Source organism: Panthera onca, chromosome C2 (assembly GCF_046562875.1).
Source record: "Panthera onca isolate mPanOnc1 chromosome C2, mPanOnc1 haplotype 2, whole genome shotgun sequence".
Lineage (NCBI taxonomy): Eukaryota > Metazoa > Chordata > Mammalia > Carnivora > Felidae > Panthera > Panthera onca.
Genome location: NC_138347.1, coordinates 80,890,333 through 80,908,464, shown reverse-complemented (window position 1 = coordinate 80,908,464; position 18,132 = coordinate 80,890,333). Strand labels below are relative to the sequence as shown.

At 41.3% G+C, this 18,132-nt stretch overlaps 2 protein-coding genes and 4 non-coding genes across 12 annotated transcripts in view; 5 read left to right on the top strand and 1 right to left on the bottom strand.

The window, feature by feature from the left end:
• Nucleotides 1-8,073: 8,073 nt before the first annotated feature.
• On the top strand, nt 8,074-14,348 carry EIF4A2 (eukaryotic translation initiation factor 4A2). 3 transcript variants are annotated; one of them, XR_009612248.3, is made up of 12 exons: nt 8,074-8,202; nt 9,007-9,052; nt 9,139-9,271; nt 9,552-9,691; nt 10,489-10,657; nt 10,768-10,877; nt 11,078-11,221; nt 11,519-11,656; nt 11,903-11,992; nt 12,215-12,294; nt 12,731-12,837; nt 13,543-13,658. XR_009612248.3 is itself a non-coding variant. In XM_060639483.3 (11 exons), exons 1-11 carry the CDS (start codon nt 8,174-8,176, stop codon nt 13,685-13,687), a joined length of 1,224 nt encoding a protein of 407 aa, XP_060495466.1. In that variant the 5' UTR covers nt 8,074-8,173; the 3' UTR covers nt 13,688-14,348. The 3 variants fall into 3 exon arrangements, 1 of the variants encoding a protein (XP_060495466.1); XR_009612247.3 differs by having other exon boundaries at nt 12,731-12,841; nt 13,543-13,657; XM_060639483.3 differs by lacking the exon at nt 12,731-12,837 and having other exon boundaries at nt 13,543-14,348.
• Nucleotides 9,382-9,450, top strand: LOC132684501 (small nucleolar RNA SNORD2). The gene has a single exon (XR_009612710.1). It is a non-coding gene; the product is annotated as a small nucleolar RNA SNORD2 (small nucleolar RNA).
• Nucleotides 11,268-11,443, top strand: LOC132684496 (small nucleolar RNA SNORA81). The gene has a single exon (XR_009612705.1). It is a non-coding gene; the product is annotated as a small nucleolar RNA SNORA81 (small nucleolar RNA).
• Nucleotides 11,709-11,840, top strand: LOC132684471 (small nucleolar RNA SNORA63). Its single transcript, XR_009612682.1, has one exon. It is a non-coding gene; the product is annotated as a small nucleolar RNA SNORA63 (small nucleolar RNA).
• LOC132684478 (small nucleolar RNA SNORA4) lies at nt 12,019-12,158 on the top strand. The gene has a single exon (XR_009612688.1). It is a non-coding gene; the product is annotated as a small nucleolar RNA SNORA4 (small nucleolar RNA).
• The window catches only part of RFC4 (replication factor C subunit 4), a 32,863-nt gene continuing 29,073 nt past the window's right edge, over nt 14,343-18,132 (bottom strand). For all 5 annotated transcript variants that reach the window (XM_078453145.2, XM_078453146.2, XM_078453144.2 and 2 more), the window contains 6 exons: nt 17,237-17,380; nt 16,925-17,045; nt 16,122-16,247; nt 14,773-14,853; nt 14,575-14,691; nt 14,343-14,494 (listed from right to left, as the gene is read on the bottom strand). In XM_078453145.2, coding sequence (XP_078309271.1) covers nt 14,399-14,494; nt 14,575-14,691; nt 14,773-14,853; nt 16,122-16,247; nt 16,925-17,045; nt 17,237-17,380 — 685 coding nt within the window. In that variant the 3' untranslated portion in view covers nt 14,343-14,398. The remainder of the gene's footprint in view (nt 14,495-14,574; nt 14,692-14,772; nt 14,854-16,121; nt 16,248-16,924; nt 17,046-17,236; nt 17,381-18,132) is intronic.

Genomic DNA, 18,132 nt, shown 5'->3' with positions numbered 1-18,132 from the left:
ACTCCGTCTAATAGTCTAGAGATTCATCCAGGTTGTGTGTGTATCAATGAATAGTTCTTCCTTTCTACTACTAAGTAGTATTCCATGGCTAGATGTAGTATAGCTTAACTGTTCACCAATTAAAAGATACCTGAATTGTTTCCAGCTTTTGACTATTGTAAATAAAGTTGCTACGATCATTCATGTACAAGTCTTTGTGTGAACATAAGTCTTCATTTCTCTCTGGTAAATGTCTAGGAGTAACATTTGCTGTGTCATATGATAGTTGCTTTTTTAGTTTTGTAGGAAACTGCCAAATTGTTTTCCAGAGTAGCTGTACCATTTTACGTTCCCACCAGCAATGTATGAGAGACGCGGTTTCTCTGCATCCTTGTCAGAATTTGGTGTTGTCACTGTTTTTATTTTAGCCAATTCTATTAGATGTATAGCAATAAGTCATTGTGGTTTCTATTCGCGTTTTTGAAATGGCTAATAATGTTTAACATCTTTGCATGTGCTTATTTGCCATCTATACATCCCCTTCCGTGTAATGGCTTTTTGTGTCTATTTCTCATGTTTCAATAGGATTGTTTGATTTTTTTTGCTATTGAGTTTTTGAGGTTTTTTAAAATGTTTCTTTATTGGGGGGGGAGGTAGGGAGGAACAGAGAGAGAGAGAGGGAGACACAGAATCCGAAGCAGGCTCCAGGCTCTGAGCTGTTAGCACAGAGCCCTATGCGGGACTCGAACCCACGAACCGCAAGATCATGACCTGAATGGAAGTCAGACACTTAACTGACAGAGTCACCTAGGCGCCCTGAGTTTTTGTTTTACTATATCTAGACACTAGTACAGTAGGCCCTTGAACAATGCAGGAGTTAGGGGCACTGATCCCCCATGCAGTCAAAAATCCATACATAACTTTTGACTCCCCCCCAAAACTTAATTACTAGTGTTGACCAGAAGCCTTACCAATATGGACATAGTCAGTTAACTGGGTGGCTCAGTGGGAAGAGCATGTGACTTCTGATCTCAAGGTCATGAGTTTGACCCCCACATTAGGTGTAGAGTTCGCTAAAAAAGAAATAAATTTTTAAAAATAGTCAACACATATTTTGTATGTTATATATATAATATACTGTGCTCTTATAAAGTAGGCTAGAAAAAATGTTATTAAGAAAGTCAAATGGTAGCAAAAATGAACTACTGGGACCTCATCAAAATAAAAAGCTTCTGCGCAGCAAAGGAAACAATCAGCAAAGCTAAAAGGCAACCGACAGAATGGGAGAAGATATTTGCAAATGACATATCAGGTAAAGGGTTAGTATCCAAAATCTACAAAGAACTCATCAAACTCTGCACCTGAAAAACAAATAATCCAGTGAAGAAATGGGCAAAAGACAAGAATAGACACTTCTCCAAAGAAGACATCCAAATGGCCAACCAACACATGAAAAAATGCTCAACATCACTCATCATCAGGGAAATACAAATCAAAACCGCAATGAAATACCACCTCACACCTGTCAGAATGGCTAACATTAACAACTCAGGCAACAGATGTTGACGAGGATGTGGAGAAAAAGGATGTCTTTTGCACTGCTGGTGGGAATGCAAACTGGTACGGACACTCCGGAAAACAGTATGGCGGTTCCTCAAAAAACTAAAAATAGAACTACCCTACGACCCAGCAATTGCACTACTAGGCATTTATCCATGGGATACAGCTATGCTGTTTCGAAGGGACACATGCACCCCCATGTTTATAGCAGCATTCCCAACAGTAGCCAAAGTATGGAAGGAGCCCAAATGTCCATCGATGGATGAATGGATAAAGAAGATGTGGTATATATATATACAATGGAGTATTACTCGGCAATCAAAATGAATGAAATCTTGCCATTTGCAACTACGTGGATGGAACTGGAGGGTATTATGCTAAGTGAAATTAATCAGGGAAAGACAAAAATCATATGACTTCACTCATGTGAAGAAGACTTTAAGAGACGAAACAGATGGACCTAAGGGAAGGGAAACAAAAATAATATAAAAACAGGGAGGGGGACAAAACAGACGAGACTCAAAAATATGGAGAACAAACTGAGGGTTACTGGCAGGGCTGGGGGAGGGGGAGGGGCTAAATGGGGAAGGGGCACTAAGGAATCTACTCCTGAACCTATTGTTGCACTATATGCCAACTAATTTGGATGTACATTTTGAAACCTAAAAAATAAAATTAAAAAAAAAAGAAAGTCAAAATACATTGTATAGAATGGTACTGCATTTATTGAAAAATATCTGTGTGTAAGTGGATCCAGACAGTTCAAACACGTGTTGCTCAAGGGTCAACCGTACTTTGTCACATATGTGGTTTCCAAATATTTTCTCCCATGCTGTAGCTTGTCTTTTCATCCCTTTAACAGAGTATTTCAGGGAGCAAAGGTTTTTTTTCCTTGCATGAGGTCGAGACTGAGCTGCCTGTCTACCAGGCACCGGGGACCAGTAGCTGGGGGGTCGGGCTTCCACCTGGGCCAGGGATGGTCCTTCCTGAACACCTGCCTCCCTGCAGCCCCATCCCGGGTCTGGCTTTCAGTGGGAGCACACGGAGCATGAAATGGAAGAGGTGGGCAGGATGATGGGGCAGAAGACGAAGGAAGAAAAGGAGAAAAGGAAGAAAAAAAGGAGCTGGAGGGGAGAATGTCACCCGAGAAGACCCAGGAACAGATTCTGAAGTTGCCAGAGAAGCTTTGCCCCACCCCCCCACCCCCACCCCCAGGAAGAGAAGCACCAGCTTTTTCTGCAGCTCAAGAAAAAGGAATTTTCCCACGAGGGAGAAACAGGGAGGCCCGGGGAGCAGAGCACCCTGACCACTGCATCAGCTCTGTGTACGAGCAGAGCTGGACGGTCAGGCCAGAGCTCACCTCCTCATCCTGGGAAGACACAGCCAGCCGGGCGCCCTCAGGGCAGACGACCGCCAAACAGGTGTTGGGACCCCAAGTACTTACCAGCCAGAGCCGCGTGGGCTCAGCGGCTGCTTTTGTAGGGACCCCAGAGCCACGGGCAATTCCGCAGCCCGGGCAGTGCCTATGGGAGTGGTCGTCCCGCACCCGACTCAAGGCCCACGCAGCCCACCCACAGTGCTGGCGAGCAGCTCACAGCACGTGAGCAGCACGTCCCCGCGGGGCGAGGCCGGTCTCGATCCCGCCATCGCCTGACGCCACGCACGGCCGCTTTCAGACCACCCAGACATGGGAGGCAAGAGCAAAAACCCAGGGAACTCACATGTCCTTCTCAAGGTTTCCAGCCAGCCTGCCCTCTTGTCCACCTCTCAGCCTTCTTGTGTCTGCTATATCCACAACGTCCGGGGATTTTAGTTGTGCTTTGCGGGAGAAATAGGGAAAAGTGTGTCTACTGCATCTTCTTAGAAGAGAAAAGTGGACCTCATTGGTTTTCAATGGCTAAGTAATGTGCATGGCCTACAACTCATTAACCAGTCTCCTTTTGATAGACATTTAGACCGTTCCTAGGTTTTTTGCTATTAAAATAATGACGAAAGGAATAGATGTTCTCCTTCTTTGCGGCGGGGGGCGGGGGAGAGCGGGAAATGGGGAGAGGGCAGGGCAGATTCTGGGTTCTTGTGCTATTATACACAGAGGCTAAAATTCCCAATGGGAATTGTTGGGTCAAGGGACATGTGCATTTTAATTCACCATATTGTCAAAATATCCTCAAAAAATGTCTCACTAAACTCCCACCAACAGAAGAGTATGTGTTTTTCTATTGAGTATTGTCAAATTTTCTAATCTTTGATCACCTGATTGAGAAATGTTCTCTTAAGCTGTTTTTGTGTGCTTATTTTCCTTTCTTGGTAGGACTCAAAGTGAGAAGGGTGCCTTTTTCATTTTCTTGTTGTCTGCAAGGACCTGGCCCCAGGCTACATACCATAATAGTTATCTGTTAATAGTTTTAGCACTTCCAATAAAGGATTAGAGCTGGTCATACAGAATTCTGGCCAAGTCTCATGACTTCAAATAACACACAAAACTTCAACAGGCTTTACAAGCAGGTGTTTTTCAAAATGTCTGTAGATGAACCTGAATCAGAATCACTTGGGGGTAACGGGAACTCTAACACCACACATCTCCTGTTATGATGGACTCAAGAGGATGCTTTGCCACCTAGATGTAATATTCTTGCCAAAAAATGGTGACACTGAATCTAGTAAGGAGGGAACAATCAGACACATTCAAAGTGTGAGACATTCTAAAACAAAGAAACAAAACCAAACAGGTCTGGAATCTTCAAAAACTGAATGTGCTAGAAGACAGGAAACACAGCCACACTAGATTAATGAGGTCACAAGAAATGCAAGCCAATCCACATACACATATACTATATATATACTATATATATATATATATATAATATATATGTATATTTATATATATAGAATATATATTAGAATTTCTTTTTTTAGGTTTATTTATTTTGAAAGGGAGGCAGTGCGCATTCACGTGTGTGCATGTGCAGGCGTGCAAGAGCGGGGGAGGGGCAGAGAGAGAGAGAGAGAAAGAGAGAGAATACCAGGCTCCATGCTGTCAGCACAGAGCCTGACTTGGGGCTTGAACTCACGAACCGCAAGATCATAACCTGAGCTGAAATTAAGCATCAGATGCTTAACCGACTGAGTCACCCAGGCACCCCTGTGGTAGAATTTCTGATGAGAAAATCCCTTCTCCAAAGGGGGGTACTGTTCTAGATGAAAACAGACTAAAGAGACTGGGTCACTAAATATAATGGTTAACCCTTGATCAAGTCCTAGATTTTATTTTTAAGGCTATAAAGTACATTATGGGGACATTTGAGAAATGATGAATATTGATAGCTTTGTAGGTGTTATTGTAATAGCAAACTTGGGGGATATAATATTTCTGTAGTTTTATAGAAGAAGAATATATTTTTAGGATGTAGTGCTGAAGTATTAGGAGTCAAGTGTCACTGCTATGCCTAAAACTTCAGAAAGTTCAGAAAAAACTCAAAAGACAACAAATATAGTAAACAGTTAACAGTTGGTAAGTGCGAGAAACATTTGGTGTTCATTACTGTAATCTTGCAACTCTTCTTTAGTTTTCAAGATTTTCAAAATAAAAAGCTGGCCTTACCTCAGATCAGATCTGAATCTTGGTGGGAGGGCAGCACCCATTTGTATCTGCATTTCAAGTAGATCTTCCCATTGATTTTTATGTATACTGCAGTTTTAGATGTACTGATTTGAAGTACAATAATGTGTTTTTATTTTAGTCTTTATGAAGGTAGAGCTAAAAAAAAAACAACAACAACAAACAAAAAAACCCAACCCTCCATATCTTGGTTACACAACAGAATTTAAGGATGTTGGGTTAACAGATTTAAACCCAGTCTTTTTCCACATTCCCTTCTGTGGTCCTCTTAATTTTCTCCATCTCCTTCAACTCTCTTAATCTTTACTTATCTTTATGCACAGTGTTTTCAAAGTTATTGTGAAGATTGTGTCAGTGAGTGCTGCCCTCTAAATTGCTGCAGTGGACACCGCCTATATTCAGGTAGAATCTAGCCTCTTATTTCCTCCAGCAACTGAATAATAAAGAGGTAAGTAGCACCACTGTCCCTATCCAGCTCAAGGCAATTCTTCTTAAACACTTAAATGACCAATGTAGGGACAGCACGTATTATGTGGTGTGTTTACCAAATAATAAATGACATTCACAAGTAATAAACTGGTGAAAGATCCAAAGCATGTGCCTTAACAAACTTACGCATATCGATAGCTTGTCAGGACACTGCTTTAAATGCGTAACTATCACCTAAGATCAACAGATGGACTTGAAATAATGTGGGAACCTCAAAAGAATACCTGGTACTTTCTGTAAGGAGCCATCACCATCAACATAAAGCCTACTGTTTTGAAGGTTCTGTTGTTGTACTGACAAATTCGTACTAACTCCTGGATTTCCTCTGGTGAACAGTGGCTTACAATTGCTAGCTGGATTTAGAATGGTCAGTTGAGGCTACTGAAGAGTATACATGGCCTCACATGATCCGGGGTAGCAAAGAAGCAGGTGCAGTTGACTTTGAGAAGGCTATCTAATTTTAGATCTCAGGTAAGTAGAAAGTTTATCATAACCATAAAAGAATATGCTCTCTGTTGGTATACAAACTTTGTTAATATGTATATTTCGGATCTTTAACTCACTTATTACTTAGTGGTATTTGGTAACCACATGCAAATGTTCCGTAAGCACAGCATTTATTAGAAATACATTGTAACGCTGCAGGCACTGTGGCTTTGGCTTTTGACTGTGGATTTTTACTGGATTTTTGATTGGGACGCTTCCCCCCCCCCCCTTTTTTTTTTACCTTGAAACCTCTTTAGCACTTGTGATCTAAACCAGAATCTAACCTTTATTTATTTATTTTTTAAAAAGAGATTCTGGAAATCCTCCACAGCATGTAACAGTAGCGCTAAATCTAAAGTAAACACTCAACAATTAGGTGTTAACTGTTGATTGATTTCACCCTGTGATTCATTGGTTTCACCCTAAGGACTCAAGTGAGACTAAATGGTTGGTCATTTTTCTGATTTAGTATTTCCTTGGGTTTCTTATATCCCCGGAGAGTTTTAGGTTTTAGATGAGACAGTAAGGACCTTTGACCCATTCTCAGAAAATGTCTGGCATTACCTCAAATCTGAATTTGATCATTATTACAGGGGGATGGGTAAGGAGCAGCAGCCCTAAACTGGGGCCCAAGTCTACTTTGTCATCTTGGTATTAGCTTTAGTCACAGTTTCTGGCACGCCAGTAATTTTCAAATAAATTTTTTGGAAAAAAATATATTCAGAATTAACTATCATATACAGATAAAATTAAGAGTCAGTTTTTCTCGTTAGCTGACTTTAGGTGGTTGTCTGAATTAATGAGGAAATGTTTCCCTTGACAATATCTTGCAGTGTGGGTAGCATTTTAAAGTTAAATGACTAAATACATTGATTTTTTTTTTTTTTTTTTCAACAGGCCTGGGTTAGGGCTACGGTTGCAAATCTCTGGGGCTTAAAGAATCAAGCAGTTTATTTAAGCAGCAAGGGTTGTACTGCTCTCACTTTCCATTAATTCAACATGCATTAGGTATTAAACAACTAGAGTTCAAAGCCTTTTGAAAAAACAAAAACAAAAAGACCAACATAGACTAGAATCAAAAAAATCTATCTAGTCCCCAAGGGGCACGGAGCTGTAGCTGCCGGAAGCGTCCATTTACATTCCTGCATCACAGGAAAATTACTCGTTCCTTAGCTGTTAAGCATTTGCAAAAGTTCAGTGATTTTATCGGGCATTCCTCACACGTTAAAATTACTGTTATTTTAAAAAGAGAACGAGAGAAGACCAGAGGCAACATGAGAACAGAGTTGCCTACTCCAGAGACATTTGTAAACGACACTATACAGTTTTTTCCCGCTTGGCACAATGTACTCCGGTGCACCGGGTTTTCTGGGACGAGCTGGGTGGCCGACATCTTCCCTCGCAGGAAGTTTCACACTTTTAAGATCTGAATAGATGTTCAGCGCTCAGCTAGCGACCAGAAGGCTCTTCACGGTCGAGTTGAACAGCGGCGGGAGGCGGCGGAAGAACCCGAACCCCTCCTCCCCACGCCCCAGGTGCAGAGCGGGGCCGTGCCCCAGTCGCGGGCCCCCAGCGCCGGCGGCGGACGGCGAGCTCGGCCCCACTGACCCGCGGGGAAACGCCGGCTGCCCAGCACGCAACCGCCCCAGGCTTCCGCCTCCCGGTCCCGCTCGGCTCCCCCGGCCGTCTCTGCTTCAGGGACGCGGAAACCCCGTAGGAGCGGGGCGGGCCGGGAGCTTGGTTTGGCCACCCCTTGCTGCAATATTCTTCCGCCGCAAGGCAAAGAGTCCCAACCTTCCCCCAAGGTCCTGGGATTTCCAGCGGCCCTGTAAGATCCAGAAATCACTAAATTTGGATTTTCCCACCCACTTGCTTAGGATATTTTCTGAGGTAAGGACCCCAGGATCACAATTTGGTGGATGACCGAAGAGCGACAAGAAAATTCCTCCGCAGAAAACGGGTTCCGGCCGCGAGCCTATAAAAAACGGGTGGCGCGGTACCGCTGTCTTTCCAGTCGGGCGCTGAGTGTTTTTTCGGATCATGTCTGGTGGCTCCGCGGATTATAACAGGTATGGCGCTTTCTCGGTGGTGGTAGTTTGTGGTGAAGGTCATATGACGCGAGCGGACAGTGTAATGGACGGCGTGGGGCAGGGAGCTCTGGGTTCATGGGCGTTTCCTTGGGGTGCAGTACCCCCCTGCCCTTCGAGAAGCTTCCATGATGGGTAGGGCCTGGGTTGTGGGGTGACTAGGGTACAAAAACGGAGTGGTGTTGGAGGGTGTCTTCTCTCCTCCCGAAGACGCTTTGAAACCGCGGCCGGTTTCCCTGCCACGGGGCCACGTTTAAAGGGGTGGCGCAGTCCGCAGTCGGTACACTGTAACGGGCCCGAAAGCTTTATTGGCGGCGGATGGCGCGAGTTGTAGTTCTCGACTTTGGGTGGGGTGGAGGGAAGGGTGACAGCGGCGCCCGCTCGCCACCACCACAAGACGGCTGGGACCGCGCCGGCAACGGGGTCCCTGCGAACCGTTGGCACAGCTCTTGCCAGGCCTCGGCCCGCGTCAATCACCCCGGCTTGCGCAGTGTAAGGGGCGGAGCTCAGCGCGTGGAGCTCTCGCGAGAAGGTCTGCCGCCGAGACGGCAGCGCCCGGCGGTCGGGCCTGGGGGGGGGAAGGGCCGCCGTCCGTGGGGCCTTTCCGGGCGTCCCCTATTCTCGGCCTTCGGACAGGCGCGCACGGGCCCTCTTGTGCTTTAGAGAGTGTACACGTGCAGGGGAGGGTAGCCCGAGGAGGCCGCCTAGAATAGGGCTGTCCCTTGGTGTGCCCCTGAGAAGACGTGGGAAAGGGAAGTTCTCTAACTGCAGTATTCTCGTCGGCAGAGAACATGGAGGCCCAGAGGGAATGGACCCCGATGGTGTCATCGAGGTAAGGAATGTGTGTGGATTTTGAAACGGTGGAAAGGTGAGCCGGTTCATCCCACTTACTCGGTCTTTTTTATATGTAACTTACAGAGCAACTGGAATGAGATTGTTGATAACTTTGACGATATGAATTTAAAGGAGTCTCTTCTTCGGGGCATCTATGCTTACGGTTTTGAGAAGCCTTCAGCTATTCAGCAGAGAGCTATTATTCCTTGTATTAAAGGTAAAAGAACTAGTTAGCACTTGATAGGAATGAATTAACTGTTCTACATAGACCTGGACCATAAAAGGGAAAATAACTTCTGGGGGACTAGCACCTGTTTGTATTCCTTAAAGTGAAATGATGGCAATCATCTTTCGGGACTGACCTGAAATGAAGAGAATGCTCATTGCTGATCACTTGATGATTTGGGCATAATTAATGTTCCAAACGGAATACATGGTGTGAACTAGAAGTGGCGGTTTGATGTGGGATCGGTAAATATGTATCCTACTTTTTTTAGGGTATGATGTGATTGCTCAAGCTCAGTCAGGTACTGGCAAGACAGCCACATTTGCTATTTCCATCCTGCAACAGTTGGAGATTGAGTTCAAGGAGACCCAAGCACTAGTATTGGCCCCCACCAGAGAACTGGCTCAACAGGTATTGATAGTGTAGTTCGAAAAAACTGCTTGCGTGTTGCATAGGTTTCAGGTTTCACAACTGTGAAGAATTTAAAACTTAGTGTAAATCGGTCCTATTAGAGCCCTCCTTTTAATTGTCCATGCATGCAGGGAGTTGTTGAAAGTTCAACATAGGAACTGGGTGTGCAGGTATGGTTTGCAAGGTTGTGTAAGAGGTTTGAGAAACCAAAGTTTTCTTTTCAGGGTGGACTAGGTCTGTTCCCATTTTGAAGTTTGAATGCAGTTGTGCAACATGAAAACTGCAGTGACATGTTCTTTGACTGTCTCAGTAGTTTGTGATGCATCTGTTGCATGCTATGTTTTCAAAGCTCACTGCTATATTGGCTTTGAAGTAAAACCTTGCTAATAAAACTAGGCTTTATTAAGGTCAAAATGACAAATTCCAGTACTTGGGGAAAACTTAAGTATCCACATGTTGTCCTAGATGTAATTGCAGAGATCATTCCACTGTTCCACTATTTACCCCTTCCTACACAATGAAGAGCAATGTAGGAAATGATTGAACTCAGATCTTTTAATTAACATAGCTGGTATCTGGGGCAACAAGATTCCAAGTTTGACAAGGCATAAGGAAGACACCTTAAGGGAATTTTATCAGGAAGCTGTTAGATCAGTCTGCATTTTAAGCTTGGAAGTAGTTAAGTGCTGTGCATGCATAGAAGCTATTTGCAGACCAGATATTTGCCATTGTGCTTTGGAATTTTTAGTCACAGCCTATAATTCTGCTGCATAATAACTAAGGGTATTGGCTTTTAGATCCAAAAGGTAATTCTGGCCCTTGGAGACTATATGGGAGCAACTTGTCATGCCTGCATTGGTGGAACCAATGTTCGGAATGAAATGCAAAAACTGCAGGCTGAAGCACCACACATTGTTGTTGGTACACCAGGAAGAGTGTTTGATATGTTAAACAGAAGATACCTTTGTAAGTATTGTTGATTGAATATAATTTGCTTTTGCTATTACAAATTAAAATTTGCAATCCTATTCTTACCAATCTAGAGCTGATAGTATGTATGGCTTTGTCTTTGTCAGCTCCAAAATGGATCAAGATGTTTGTTTTGGATGAGGCAGATGAAATGTTGAGCCGAGGGTTTAAGGATCAAATCTATGAGATTTTCCAAAAATTAAATACGAGTATTCAGGTGAGCTTTAATTTTACTCCCTCTCCTATAGTAGTTGGGACTTTGGTTAATGCAGGTTGCAGTACAATTGAAATGTTGGTCTTTTCCCTTAAAGCAATTGGTGCAGAACTGTAACACAGTTTCATTGTGAGGCTGGTCTGTTTTTTGAGTATTGTGAAAGTTTGTTATTTGTGCAGTAACATAAACATGGTCTTTTTAAGGTTGTGTTGCTTTCTGCCACAATGCCAACTGATGTGTTGGAAGTGACCAAAAAATTCATGAGAGATCCAATTCGAATTCTGGTGAAAAAGGAAGAATTGACCCTTGAAGGAATCAAACAGTTTTATATTAATGTTGAAAGAGAGGTAATGTATCTAATTACTAGACATTAAGATGTAGTTTTTTTTTTTAACCTTCTTGTATAAGCACTGTGCTAAAATTACAGAACCTAAGATTGTCTTAGTTTCTGTAGTAATGCTAGCAGAGTACACACAAGAAGAAAAATAACTGCACTAGATTGTAAAGACTGGGGTGGACCTCTTTCTTAATGTCCAGTGTCCTTTGTCTTAAGATTTGGTGCTATATGTATTAGGCCTAACAATGAATTTCTCATGGGAGTTGGAAACTAGATTTTAATAACTGTTAACTTTGAAATATTGTAGGAATGGAAGTTGGATACACTTTGTGACTTGTACGAGACCCTGACGATTACTCAGGCTGTTATTTTTCTTAATACAAGGCGCAAGGTGGACTGGCTCACTGAGAAAATGCACGCCAGGGACTTCACAGTTTCTGCTCTGGTAAGAGGTGTTGTAACCTAGCAGTGATAATTACAGTGTTGTATTTTCATTAAAGCAGGATTTAGACTACAATATAGCTGTTAAGTGCTGTGTTGTCGTTCCCCCTGCTCAAAATAAAGTTGTTTCTTAACTATACCTGTCTGCTATACTCCTGTAGCAGCCAGGGACGCTTGGTCTCATACATGTCAATAAAGTTAAATATTGGTTTGACTGGTGATTCTTGAATTAAGGTTTGTTAATTTGCAGCATGGTGACATGGACCAGAAGGAAAGAGATGTTATCATGAGGGAATTTCGATCAGGGTCAAGCCGCGTTCTGATCACTACTGACTTGTTGGTAAGTCTCTTACTGTTCTGTTTAATCTACCAAAAGTTTGTTTTGGGGGGAAGGTTTTTTAATAACCTTTACCAACTTGGGCTCTTTGGGAGAATAAAGAAAAGACCACACTCCACAGTGGGCTATACCACTTAACATAGTTCACTACTATTTTGTGGCCTACATTACATAGCTGTGTGGGTTTTTTTTTCTTAAGTTGAACATTATATTACTGTATTTCAGGCTCGTGGGATTGATGTGCAACAAGTGTCATTGGTTATAAACTATGATCTACCTACCAATCGTGAAAACTATATTCACAGGTGAGTAGGTGGCATCTTGACTGCATTGGGAAAAGGAATTCATGTATGGCTTTTCTACTGACTGATTTATTTGAAAGGTAACTTCAAATCAGGGAAGTAAAAAGACTTAGTAACTTGGTAAGGTGTAACTGAAATTGTACTTGGGAAGATTGGTCATCTTACAGTGGGAAAACAGTTGTAAATGTTGCCCAAATTGTGGACTTAATACATACAAATCTGGTTGTTTAGATCTGTTGGTCTTAGCTTATTTTTGAGTTTTTAGTGAAGTTCCTGTGTCCATGTGCTTTCTCGATGATTCCTCTGTAGTTGGGATTTTCTTGGTGTTGTCTGGTAGCAATTTGAGCAGTCCCTGGTTTAGTTATAGTGGCTTTATCCCTAAGTAAATTGAACTGTACTTTGTTATATGATGTAAAAAAAGACTTTTTAAAAAATACAGGAGTCGATAGCAGCAGTTGATGACGAGATGGCGCTCAGAAACGGCGTTGACGTAATTTAGGACGTGGAATCATAAGCGAAACAGCACACTGTTTGAATAAAGAGCGAGTCGGTATTTATATTTGTTTTTCTTTTGTCATGATTATTTGATATTTTTAAGTTGCTCCAGCCATGGCATTTTGTATGTTAGTCTAGTAGGTGGTTTGTGTTGTCTGGTTTCTATCAGGAAGGTAGAAAGCTGTTTTGGAGGTAAACACGTTTTGAGTAATTTGAGTTACAACGTGTGAAACTGAGCAAAAAAGCAGTGATAAGTTTGGGTTACCATACCAAATGCTTGTTTTCCCACTGGAAAAAGTTGTGAGTTTTAGGCAGTAGTTAACCTTGCAGCATTTGTATTTACAGTTTACAGTTCCAGAGGTGCGTCGAAATGGATTACATAACTGTTCTTTTTGTTTTATCCCTGGTGTTTACATCTGTCCCAGGCTGACATCTGCTCTTGGCTGGCCCACTTTGGTATGGGCTTTAATTTCACTACCCCAAACACAATACTGCCATCTGCTTTAAAAGTAGTGCTCAAGACACCTGATAAAATCTCATTTTGCAGCCAGACAAGCCTTGAATCCTTTTGGCACTAACTGCAAAGGAAGATTTTTTTCTCTAGATATTGATTAGCAGCTAGTGCTCCAATTAGAAGCACGAACTATAACCTTAAGTAAACAGCAGCTGATGGTTAACAAGTGGATCATCATGTTCAGTAGTTCATTTGAATTTGAGAAGAAACATTCTAATTGCTGATTTTTTTTTCTTACACAGAATTGGCAGAGGGGGTCGATTTGGGAGGAAAGGTGTGGCTATAAACTTTGTTACTGAAGAAGACAAGAGGATTCTTCGTGACATTGAGACTTTCTACAATACTACAGTGGAGGAAATGCCAATGAATGTGGCTGACCTTATTTAATTCCTGGGATGAGATAGTTTTGAATGCAGTGCTCGCTGTTGCTGAATAGGCGATCACAACGTGCATTGTGCTTCTTTCTTTGGGAATATTTGAATCTTGTCTCAATGCTCATAACGGATCAGAAATACAGATTTTGATAGCAAAGCGACTTTAGTCGTGAGCTCTTGTGAGGAGAAAGGCATTGGCTTTATCCTCTTTAGAGTTAGACTGTTGGGGTTGGGTATAAAAGATGGGGTCTGTAAAATCTTTCTTTCTTAGAAATTTATTTCCTAGTTCTGTAGAAATGGTTGTATTAGATGTTCTCTATCATTTAATAATATACTTGTGGACTAAAAGATATAAGTGCTGTATAAAATCAGCCAATTATGTTAAACTAGCATATCTGCCTTTATTGTATTTGTCATTAGCCTGAATAGAAAGGCCTTTAAAATTGATTTTTTTTTTTTTTTTTTTTTTAGAAAGCATTTGAATGCATTTTGTTTGGTATTGTATTTATTCAATAAAGTATTTAATTAGTGCTAAGTGTGAACTGGACCCTGTTGCTAAGCCCCAGCAAGCAATCATATCCTAGGTAGGGTTAAACCCCCAGTAATTAAAATTGCCATATTGCACATGTCTTAATGAAGTTTGAATGTTAAATAAATTGTATATTCACTTTAAAGGTGTTTTGGTTATTTTATTTGTGTAAGTTTTAAACATCTTACGAACATTTCAGCAATTCTGAGTTAACTGCTGCATCACAGTAGCACAGAGGCTGATCAGTTGTAGATGTTCATCAGCACCATCCGCTAAGCACTTGTCTACTTCCTACAAGAAAATTAAAGGTTAGTAAAATTTCCCTTGGAGTTCCACATTTTGCTGAAGTGTGCAAACAGGTGCCTACTTACAGCAAGTTTTTCTGTCATGATGGATTTCTGTTTGTCGGAAAGGTTCTCGTTTTCTACAACCACATCATGAAGTTGATTTACAAGCTGAGTGGCTGCATGGCCCTCATCTATTAAATTCTGCAACAGGAAAGTACAGCATTTGGGGTGATTCTTTTAAGTTTTCCCTTCCCCATAGTTATGAGTGAAGTGATGACTTACTTTTACCACACCTTCTAGTTTGTCAAAAGAGCCACTCTGACATGCAGCAAATAGTCCATCGATGGTCTCAGCTGGTATTACCTAAAAAGGTTATAAGGTTTGGTTTCTGGGTCTGAACATGCCTGAACCCACTTTTCTCTCAGGCCTGGGTAGGGTAGTTCATTGTATGCAAAAAGACATCCTGTGGCATGGGATGTAGAGCTGTTAACCTTAACTAAGCCCATGCAGAGCTGGAAAGCCCCTTTATGGCTTCTATCCTGAACTCCAGATACATCCAGACACATGATGATAGGGAGCTGAGTTTTCCATATGGCCCTGGCCTTTTACCCTGTGTTGGACCACCTTAAATTAGTCCAGTCACTATTCTATATCCACGGTGATGCATTTTGCTTTCAAAAATCCCTTAATGTCTGAAGTCTACAAAATTTCCTTTGCTCCTGATAGCTTCAAGTTTGAGCCCATGATGAAACAAGAATAGCTGATCTGGGCAGTGGGTGAACAGCTAAAAATTGTCCCTACTGGCTGCTGTCATACCCCAGTGGCTCAAATGAGCCAAGTAGTTTAAAAAAGACTTTAAAGGAGAGTGCCCCCACCCCTTTCCAAACAAAGATGCTACTAATAAGAGACTGCTCTCAGAAGGCCCAAAGTACCCAGAAAATTAAAGGCAACTAATGCCATCAATTTCATTACGGCACTGAAAAATACCTTTGGGAACTTAAGTTTTGAAAGTAGTAGCAGTAGTAATCCTAGTAGAGATGAACCCTGACAAATGATTTCTGTAAGTAGGATATTGCCCCTCTATATATGTATGACCTTTTGTCCAGAAGAGATTTGTCAGAACAGGGATAGCTGTTAAATCTATTTTAATGCCACATCCCTGAAGTGTTGTGATGCTTCCAGGTTGTTCCCTTATTACACGGTTTCTAGCACAGTACTTGGCACATGCTATAACCTAATAACCCCAAGACTCCTATTAAAAATCCCTATTGTGATGTTAAGAAGGTAGGAGGCTGTTGGGAGGTTGATTAGGTCCTGAGGGTGAAACCCCCATGAATGGGATTAGTGCCCTTATAAAAGATCTTTCTGCCAGGGGAGGATGCAGTGAGTCTAGTCCACAAACTAGAGTCTAGGCACTAAGAAGTTAGTTCTCACCAGATACTCCATACATAATATTTGACCTCAGACTGCCCAGCCTCTAGAATTGTGAAATTCTGTTTATAAGCCACTCAGCCTATGGGATTTTGCTAAAGCTGCCCAAATGGAATAAACCAGCACATATTAAGCATTCTGTATATATTTGATGAAAATTTTCTAAAAGCCACAAAGCCAACTAAAAATTTCAATCTTACCCCAGCAATGTCTGTGATCACCTTCTCTGTGATCTCCTTTCCACCTGTTAATCGAGTAGCACTTTGAAGAAATGTAATAGCTTTTCTTAAGTCTCCTTCTGACACTTTAACAAGATAAGCTATTCCCTAGGAAAAAAAAAAATTTTTTTTTTTTTTTTTTTTTACCAGTGATGGACAGCCAATTATGACTTTTGGCTTTAATAAAGGAAAGTGGAAAAACACTATGTTTTAGCCTAGAGTTAATGGGGAAAAATGTATTTTCATTTTTAGGGGAATATTATCAGTCCTATAAAATGGCAGAATTCATGAAGGACAGCATCAGTCCAATAGAAGGATATAGATCTTTTGCCTCTGAAAGAAATTTGCAGAGACAGAGATGTTCCACACTTCGAACCCTATTTTCTATTTAATACATGAAGCAAAAACGATTCAAATTATGGTTAAATTCTGTTAAAATGAATTAGGCCTATATAGTCTCTTTCTGTACCTGAATTTCATCACCAAATTTGCTCCTGAAGTGAAACATGAGCTAGGACACTAAAATCTTGTCATTATGCAGAGATTTTTTGCAGAATTTGTGTCAGGTGTATGAAATCTGCCCCAGTTCTGGGTCTCTGAAATATAATAAACTTCTCATAGTAACAAGAATGCTGAAGCTATAATTCCTCGACATTCCAACTGTCACTCTTTTAGCTTAACTTTGCCTAAAGGTATCAGAAATTAAAGCAACACATTTGATGCTTTCAGGACCTTTTTACATGAATTCATCAAAGGAATTAGTAATTGCAATAATTAGGAATTACCTCATTGCTAATTTTGACATGTTCTTTATCAGCAATGTCTAGTAATCGCTGCTGTTGAATTTTATCTGACAGTGGTTTGAAGCGGAATTTAGAACATCTAGAGGTCAGAGGTTCAATTATTCTGTAAAATATTGGGGAAAAGAAAGTCAGTGTCTAAAGAATTTCCCCCCAAAGACCTTTTTATCAAGAACAAATCAAGATGTGATAGAGGAGAAATTACTGTAGCCTTGAAACATTTAAAGTTTTTTTCTCCCTAATTGGAGTTATCAAAATAAGGCTGCCTAGCATCTATCTTCAGGGCAATACACATACCGACTGACATAGTTACAGATGAGACAGAATCGGGTGGTTTTAGACTCCTTCTCCATAGTACGTCGTAAAGCTGCCTGAGCAGCCGAGGTCATAGAATCTGCTTCATCCAGAATCACAATCTTAAAAGGTGGACATGGCTTCCCACTGATTCAGAGAAACAGGAGTTATAATTCACATATCACCACCACAATCTACTTTTAGAATATTCTCATAGTCCCCCAAAAAAACCCCATGCCCACTAGGAGTCACTTCTCCCAACTCTCCCAGCCATAGGCAATCATGGATCTCTACTTTCTCTCTCCACAGATGTGCATATTCTAGACATTTCATATAAATGGAATAATATGTTGTCTTTTGTGATTGGCTTCTTTCACTTAGCATGCTTTCAAGGTTCATTCATTTTGTTGCGTCATTACTTCATTCCTTTTTATGGCTAAATAATATGGCAAAGGGATATACCACAGTTTATTCGGTCATTCATAAGTTAATGGATATTTGGATTTTCCCATGTTTTGACTATTGTAAATAATACTGCTATGAACATTTTTGTACATGTTTTGAACAGACCTATTTTTTCATTTCTTGTGGCTATATACCTAGGATTGGAATTGCTGGGTCATCTGGTAAATCTATGTTTAACTTTTAAAGGACCCGCCAAAGTACTTTCAAAATGTTTGTACATTATAGTCATTATAGTCAGCAAAATATAAGGGGTTCCAATTTCTTAACATTCTTACCAATATGAATTATTTTCTTTTTGATAACAACCATCCAAGTATGTGTAAAGTGGTATCTCATCATGGTTTCCATTTGCATTTCTCTGTGGCTAATGATGTTGATGAGCATGTTTTCACATGCTTACTGGCCATTTGTATAGTAGTCCCCCCCCTTATCCA

Coding starts and splice junctions, on each gene's coding strand:
- EIF4A2 (XM_060639483.3), top strand. CDS start 8,174: ATGTCTGGTGGCTCCGCGGATTATAACAG. Junction 9,272..9,551: donor TATTATTCCTTGTATTAAAG/GTAAAAGAACTA, acceptor TACTTTTTTTAG/GGTATGATGTGATTGCTCAA. Junction 9,692..10,488: donor CCAGAGAACTGGCTCAACAG/GTATTGATAGTG, acceptor ATTGGCTTTTAG/ATCCAAAAGGTAATTCTGGC.